Source organism: Carlito syrichta, unplaced genomic scaffold (genome assembly GCF_000164805.1).
Source record: "Carlito syrichta isolate Samal-C Ts95f unplaced genomic scaffold, Tarsius_syrichta-2.0.1 Scaffold315943, whole genome shotgun sequence".
Lineage (NCBI taxonomy): Eukaryota > Metazoa > Chordata > Mammalia > Primates > Tarsiidae > Carlito > Carlito syrichta.
Genome location: NW_007260039.1, coordinates 348,761 through 356,441, shown reverse-complemented (window position 1 = coordinate 356,441; position 7,681 = coordinate 348,761). Strand labels below are relative to the sequence as shown.

The window sequence follows — 7,681 nt, the reverse complement described above, 5'->3', positions numbered from 1 at the left end:
AGAGATGAGGTCTCGCTGCCCAGGCAGGTCTCGAACCCGCGGGTTCAGGCAATCCACTCATCTCAGCCTCCCAAAGGCACCGGATTACAGGCTGAGCCACTGAGCCCGGCTGATGATATGCATTTTAATTATCACACCTCTCAAGAGAAACATGATTCAGATGTCATACTACTTGGACACTGTCTTTGTGTTGCTATAAAAGAATGCATAGGTAATTTTTAAATAAGCCTTTGTGAAAAAAGGTTTATGGTCGAGCTCAGTGACTCAGCCTGTAATCCCAGCACTTTGGGAGACCGAGACGAGTGGATTGCCTGAGCCCACAGGTTCTAGACCCACCTGGGCAACTTGATGAGGCCTCATCTCTACAATAAATCAAAAATTAGCCAGTCATGGTAGTGCGCACATGTAATTCCGGCTACTTGGAAGGCTGAGGTGGAAGGATCTCCGGAGCCCAGCAGGTCAAGGCTGCGGTGACCGGAAGCATGCCACTGTACTCCAGTCTGGGCGAAAGAGTGAGACTCCAACTCAAAACAAAACTAAAGAGAAAAAAGGTTTACTTGGCTCATGATTCTACTGGCTGGAAGATTGGGCATCTGGTGAAAACCTCAGGCTCCTTCCAGTCATGGTGGAAGGCAAAGGGGAGCCCAAGGGGAACCCATGTGTGAAGAGATCATATGACAAAAGAGGAAGCAATGGTGGGGGGAGGTGTCAGGCTCTTTACCAGCCAGCTCCTTCTGAATTAATAGAACAAGAACTCACTCACATACCCCCACCTAGGATATTAATTACTCATGAGGGCTCTACCCCCGTGATCCAGACACCTTCCATTAGGCTCCACCACCAACATTTGGGATCAGATTTCTTTCTTTCTTTTTTTTAATTAACTCCCAAAAGGCAGATTAATTGGAGAAAAGTCATACATACTTATTTAGCATGTGGACATGGGGAAAATCAGAGTGGTTGCCCTTCTGATTTCAACATGGTGCCTGAAGGGGGTGGTCATATGTTCAAACTTTAGCAAATCTGAACTCCCTGGGACCAAAGGAGATCACCAAAAGTGATGGTACATGGTGAAGAAAGGTTGTCTAATAAAATTAACATCTGCCAACACAGCTCATCTTGAATAATAACTGTTTCTCACTTTGGAGCACATGCTTTAAGGACAAGACATTTCTGCTTGAACCCCAGGAGACTTATCTCTTGGTATTTTTCCAGGAACAAAATCCTCCCTGCCTTGACTGGCATGGCATATTTGGCAGTTGGGACTCATGGTGGCCCTCAACAATTACAAAACTGGCCTTGGCCAAGTAAGATTAAAAAATTCTCCAGGAGCAGGAGGATTCCGATTTTACTGTAGTTGCAGGAACTTTATTGACCTATGGCTGAATCTAAAAATTAATGATTAATGAGTTGTTAGAAAAGCAAACACTAAAAGGTAGTGAGAGCTGTTTGGGGCAATGTTAGGAGAAAGCTTAGTTAGCATGAACTTAAGTAACTGAAGTTGGATAGCCATATGATTAAATTTGGAGGGTACTACATATTGCTTACTCCCAACAGGTTGATGTTTTTAGGGGTTACAAGACCAGGAAAGCTTATCAAAAAGTTTGGAATCCTGATTCCAAAGTTGGGAGTCTGAGTAAGAATTTATTGTACCTTTTATGTATTGATCTTTACCTATTTCCTAAGGAACAGAACAGCTTATGGTTTACCACATTGTGGGTTTCAACTGCCATTTCCATTGGTCAGGATATAGAGGACATGACTGAAACTGTTAAGGACAGAAGTACCTGGAAAATCTCTGCAAAGGTGATAGTTGGTTCTGTGTCCTCCCAACCAGTTAGTGTCAAAATAGGAGTCTGGAAAACAGAAGTTGGACCAATTACCTAAATCCCCCCCCCCCCCCCACATTCTTACTTTGGCAGATGCTGAGGGTTGGAAAAGCAAAAGCAGATGTGTGGCCCAAAACTGCTCCAAAGAAAGGTGAGAATGGCCAGCCCACTTGTGCAGGGAGAGTTTGACTCTTTTCAGTAAAAGACTCTAGAGTTGTTTGTAGAATTGTAACACTGGTATTTTTTAGATGAGAACAGCTTAGTTCCTCCTGCCCCTGTGGACAGCGATGGGGAGAGTGATAACTCAGACCGTGTTCCTGTGCCCAGTTTCCAAAATTCCTTCAGCCAAGCTATTGAAGCAGCCTTCATGAAACTGGACACACCAGCTACTTCAGATCCCCTCTCTGGTAAGGGCAGAGAACTGGAGTGCTCAGCACAGGACTGTCAAATACTACATATGTACTGCCATTCTTGCCAGATCCAGCGGCAGACATCAATAATTGGACAGGCACATTTCCCTACGAACCTTTCAGCCCATTCTAGTGTCAAATGATGTTCCATTTGGTGTGCCAACCTATTTGCCACCCCAGATTAATTCTTGGGGGCTGGAAATGAAATTCTGAGGAACCCTTCCAAGACATAGTATATGGAGAGTAGATCCTGCCTACACTTTAGAATTCTGAGTTGGTGAAGCGTGACTTGTGACTAGACAAGAATGACATACTTATGGTGTGCTTTACTACATGTCTACCAGTATGCTCATTTTATTCTCCAACAACTACACTAAATGGGTATAACTCTCCTGTTAGGAGGAAACTGAGGTCCAGGGAGGTAGTGACTTGCCCAAAGACAAATGCATAGTGTATGCAAGGACTGATATTTGAATTCAGGCAGTCTAATTCCAGAGCCTGTATTCTTGGCTCTCACGGTGTGACTCTCAGTAATGAAAACTGCCCAGGGGACAAGGGGATGGCATTTAAAGCTAAGCAAGCTCTCTTTGTTTCCCTTTAGAAGAGAAAGGAGGAAAGAAAAGAAAAAAACAGAAACAGAAGCTCCTGTTCAGCACCTCAGTCGTTCATACCAAGTGACACTACTGGCCCAGGCTGCCTTCTCCATCTGTTTTTTTTTTTCCTTCTGTGCTTTTGTTTGGCTGCTGTAACTTTTAAGTATTTGAGTTTGAACAGATTTGCTCTGGGGGGAGGGAGTTTCCAGTGTGAGGGGGAACCAAGAACATTTTAAATACAATGTATTTTCCAGCTTCCCGTCTTTACACCAAAATAAAGTATTGACACAAGAGGTCTCTTCCTGCCAAGGTTTTTAGTTTATTTCCAGGTTAGTCTTTTTGACCCGTTGTATAAACTTTTCTCAACCCAAAGTAAGTTTGAGTCCTTTCAGTATCCCTTGGAGCAGCCCAGACCAGAGTGGTACAGCACCACTTTTGCTTAGTAGCATGCGTCAGGGCTTTATGATTCCAGCATATTTCTTAGTTTATCTTTTTAAAATAGTTGAATCTTTCCTACCTGTTCAGTTCTCCTTGTTAAAGAAACAGAGGAATGGTAATAAAATGGATTTAGGACACCCAGTTTGAATTGCAGTGTTTCTTCTGACAAATGGCCAGGCTGTGGTGCCAGATCTAGGTTGCCAGCTTGGTGGGGTAGTTTGTCCTTGGCACTTGAATGTGTGAAGGGATGGTTTTACACTTGAATGGCTTTATTTGGTAAGGAAAGTTGTAACTGTCACTAAGGAAGCCCTGGGAACTGCCAGCCCTCAGATCAAGATCAAGCTTGTTTTCAGTGATAGTGGCCTGAGTTGTAGGAATAGGAGTCTGGCACGCCCGGAGAATAGTACAGTTTGAAAACAGGATTGCCCACTGTCTCCCTGGTATCTAGAGTGGTTTGTGTATGCCTTGGTTTGAACTGAATCTGAGTGATGTGAATTCTTTTGCTGCTTAATAAAGTAACCTCTGGGTGTAACAGAATGTCAAGGCAAGTTAGTGGCAATAAATTACCTGCACAAGCAGTCTGAGCTTTTTTTGTTTTTTTAAGTTCTTACAGGTCAGCTAGACATGTTATTTCTTGAATAGGTTAAAGTAATAGCTACTATGAACTTGAGCGATTCTTCTGTCATGGACTAATGTCTGGAGCTGGGCTTGGCTTTAACCTGCCATTTTAAAATAAATCCTGGGTCAAGAACTCTCCTGGGTGAGGGAGGATGTTCTGGCCCTGAGATGAGGGGGGCACATTGAAGCCAAAATCACAAATCTTTGAGGCTGTGGTGGCTGTGAGTGTGCCATTGCACTCTAGCCTGGGTGACAGAGTGAGACTCCAACTCAAAAAAAAAAAGATCAAACCAGTAAAAAATCACAAATCTGTTAAATATGTACAGTTCTTTCAGTGTCATCTACTTTACTGTGGAGAAGAGAGATCCTAGAAATGTCAACAATAGGTCGGAGGCCAAAACTGATCACGAGTCTGTGGCAGTCTCAACCCGTCTTCCGGTATAAGGCAAGAGGGAAGAGTAGACTGTAGAAAATTGCCCAAAGTTGGTAGCTGCTGCATGGCTGTGTAATAATGAAGTCAGGTGAGCTGCCCCCCCCAGTCCAAAAACTGTACTGTTAAGTCACCTGATTAAGTAGTGGCAAGGAATGTGGTATTTAGAAGGCCTTGTGGGTCATACTGATACTGGCTATAGATTTGTGCCAAGTTTAGTTGCTGGGTTTTACTAATAGTTCTACTTAAAATGACTTGGCTTGCCTAGGATCTATCCTGGGGTTACAAAGTAGAAGGCTAAGTATTCCCAGCCAGTCTTCCCACCAAGGCCAAGGCTAGAGGGGGACAGAGATTTGAAAATGCCAAGCATGAACTCTGTAAGCCATTTTTAAAATACAGGTAGGTATGATAAATGCTACAAAACCCAAATACACTTATTAAATTTCTCTCAGCCAAGCAGTTAAATACAAAAATGTCTATAACTACAAAGTTCATAACCTGTATCTCTTAACCAGGGAATGCTAGGTAAAGGCAACTTCAGTTTAAGTAAGTCCTCCATTTCAAATTGGCAACATGTCCTTTGGTTAGCAGTCATCCTTGGAAAACTAGAAAATGCTACTGCCACCAGAATGTCCTGTTCCAACAAGTAGGCCCAGGGCTTGGGCACAGTGTAGCTTGCTATATGGTAAGCAGTTCACTCCATTGCTTCAGCAGCCTCCTCACCACCATCTGAAAGCTCTTCTTCACCGGACTCCTCCTCTAGTAAACAGCTTCTTGTAACTGACTTCTGGATAGCTTCCCGTTCTCCTGGAAGAAAGGCAGACAGGAATGAAAGGTGTCTTTGGGGGAAGGTCAGTCACTGCTCAGTGGGCACTGGGCTAGTGTTGCTTACCTTCATCAGTGCAGTTCTGCAACAAGATCAACAGCTGCCTTCTGTTGTACTGAATTAGGAACTTCTGACATGTTCTAATTGTACCTGGCACATGAAAGTTTCTGTGGTCAACAGCTTGTGGAAACTTAGACTTTCAGAGCTAGAGGAAAGGATAGTGGGAAGACCCACCCATCAGTTAAGATTGGACTCTGAACATGTCACCTGTTGAAAATGAGCCATAACACATGCTGTCTCCCTACCTCCCACATATAACGTGTTGAAAAAACAAGGGTAACGGTGTCCTTTGTTCTCCAAGTACGTGATGAAAGGAAGAGCTGACCACACAAGCTGGTAGAATTCCTTTCGGCATCGAAGTAGCACTATTCCAGTATAGGCATTGAGGTATCGAACTACAGGAGGAGAAAAAAAATAGTTCTGGAAAACTCTGGATTCACAAGAGCAGGTTAAAAACCTTAGGTTAACAGAGAGCCTGCTATGTGCTAAGGAATGTTCTAGGTGACATTTAGGATGTATCAGTAAAAACAAAGATTCCTGAATTTAAAAAACAAAACACTTTAAGACAGACTTCCAGTTATGGAAGGGGGTAACCACCCCCTTGCACATCACACAGAACTGGTGAATTAATTTAGAATTTAAAATGCCTTTCTAATTCACTAAGTAGTTAATCTGATAAGTGGGGGAAGGGAGACAGGGATCCATCTTTATTCAGCAGGAAAAACAAGAAAACTAACAGCAAAAAAAAAACCTTGCCTGAAAAACATGGCTTTACTGCTACTGGGGTATGGGGGTTCTTTTAACTGAGTCTCACCTTATGCACAACAGACATGCTTTTATGCCCATGTGCATTTAGCTCTCCTGGATTCAATCTCAATCTTAAGGTAAAATAGGAAACTAAGTGGTGTGTAAGGACCCCCCCTCATCCCTGCTCATCCTGTATTTACATATACACACAGTCATGTGTTCTGTGCTTTTATCTTTTTGTTGTTGTTAGAGATAGCCTTGCTCTGTGGCCAGGCTGGAGTGCAGCCGGAAGTTCATAGCTCACTACAATCAGGCGATACTCTGGCCTTAGCATCCCAGCACTTTGGGAGGCAGAGGTTGAGGGGATTGCCTGAGCTCAGGGTGTTCACGACCAGCCTGGGCAACTTGGTGAGACCTTGTCTCTTAAAGAAAAAAAACAAAAGGGAAAATAACGATTCGGGGTTACGCCCGAATCCTCACTGCTAACGTGAGACTAATTTTTGAGCAGGTAAAGGCTGCCCCTAAGGTGACCCACCTACTTTGTGGGATGCCTGGGAGTCACGATCTGCCCGTACCCGTAGTTTAAAAAAAAAAAAAAAAAAAAGGCGGTTGTGGTAGCGCGCGCCTGTAGCTCCAGCTACCTGGAAGGCTGAGACGGAAGGATCGCCGGTCGAGGCTGCGGTGGCCCGGAGCGTGCCACTCTAGCCAGGGCGACAGAGTGAGACTGCAACTCAAAAAAAAAAAAAAGCTTTTCAGGGTAATTTTGATAATACATGTTTTTTCGGGGGGCCGGTCATTTTGATGATACATGTTTTTTCCACGTGATGTACATGTGACCACATAATAGCTTTCTAGGAACTTCACACAGCTTCCCTAGTTTAATTCTCTATCCTATTAAGTTCAGTCACAACCCCCAACTACGGATGTCAAACAGGAGCCGAGAAGACTTTAACCCAAAGTCCCACTGCCTTCGGCCCCTGCTTTTAACTCTCCGCCTTATTTCGGACTCGTCTGGACCTCCAACGCAGTTTCTAAAGCCGATGTCGTACGAAGGATGGTGCCCCGGCTTGGCCGCTCCAGAGCTGGCCCGTGCCCCCTTGTTTCCCCGACGCCTGCCCTCTGCAGATCCCGCTGTCCTTCCGGGTTCCCCCAGAGCCCTCGCACCCGCGAAGCCGATCGAGCAAGCGGCCGCGCCGAAGGTCCCGTGTACCCGGGCGATCGTGTCCCGTACGAGGCCGCCCAGCACTCGGTCGTCCAGGCTCAGGCGGCAGCGGGGGTCGTCAGACATCAGTTCGCAGAGCAGGTACCTGAGGCAGGCGAGAGGCAGGTGAGCGCGAGCCGGAGCCACGGGGATTCAGCAGGGCCCGGGGTCGGGGGGGGCCTGGAACGGGAGGCTTACCTGTGCTTGAACCGCACCATGGCTGCCTCCGCGCTGGCGGGACGAGCAAACCGGATGTCGGTTCTGCCTGCGGCCAATGGGAAGTTTGCTTCCGCAGTCTTGCAGCCAGTCAGAGAAGGAGGTAGGGTACGAGGGCGGAGCTAGGAAGTTGAGAGGCCGAGCCCTGTGTCAGCTCCTCCAAGTCCCGCCTCCGTCCGGTTTGTTAGCGCGCATGCGTCCTGCGAGAACGACTTGACTAGCCGGGAACTGGCGTCCGCTGTTCAGCGGCTTGTGGTTCCGAACGGTGGTTTTGCTCCAACGGGCGTTTACTGTACTGTGTAGGAAGCCGCCG

General features: G+C 45.9%; 2 protein-coding genes across 4 annotated transcripts in view; one reads left to right on the top strand and one right to left on the bottom strand.

The window, feature by feature from the left end:
* RNF10 (ring finger protein 10) overlaps positions 1-3,407 on the top strand; it is a 42,581-nt gene extending 39,174 nt beyond the window's left edge. Inside the window, exons 15-17 of one of the 2 annotated variants that reach the window (XM_021706704.1) lie at positions 1,923-1,980; positions 2,078-2,236; positions 2,844-3,407. In XM_021706704.1, coding sequence (XP_021562379.1) covers positions 1,923-1,980; positions 2,078-2,236; positions 2,844-2,917 — 291 coding nt within the window. In that variant the 3' untranslated portion in view covers positions 2,918-3,407. Of the gene's footprint in view, positions 1-1,922; positions 1,981-2,077; positions 2,237-2,840 lie in introns of both variants that reach the window. The other variant, XM_021706703.1, reaches the window with a different exon arrangement.
* POP5 (POP5 homolog, ribonuclease P/MRP subunit) lies at positions 2,996-7,396 on the bottom strand. 2 transcript variants are annotated; one of them, XM_008073558.1, is made up of 5 exons: positions 7,351-7,379; positions 7,116-7,258; positions 5,450-5,599; positions 5,211-5,294; positions 2,996-5,125 (listed from the first exon to the last, which is right to left on the bottom strand). In XM_008073558.1, the coding sequence occupies exons 1-5, from the start codon at positions 7,368-7,370 to the stop codon at positions 5,013-5,015; spliced, it is 510 nt and encodes a 169-aa protein (XP_008071749.1). In that variant the 5' UTR covers positions 7,371-7,379; the 3' UTR covers positions 2,996-5,012. The 2 variants fall into 2 exon arrangements, with proteins under 2 accessions (XP_008071749.1, XP_008071750.1); XM_008073559.1 differs by lacking the exon at positions 5,450-5,599 and having other exon boundaries at positions 7,351-7,396.
* Between the last annotated feature and the right edge of the window lie 285 nt (positions 7,397-7,681).

What these genes read in the sequence shown, in the direction of transcription:
- POP5 (XM_008073558.1), bottom strand. Translation starts at nt 7,370, where the DNA reads ATGGTGCGGTTCAAGCACAG. An exon ending in CAACACGTTATATGTGGGAG is followed by an intron (nt 5,295 to 5,449) that starts GTAGGGAGACAG and finishes TTCATGTGCCAG; the next exon opens with GTACAATTAGAACATGTCAG. An exon ending in GCAGAACTGCACTGATGAAG is followed by an intron (nt 5,126 to 5,210) that starts GTAAGCAACACT and finishes CCTTTCTTCCAG; the next exon opens with GAGAACGGGAAGCTATCCAG.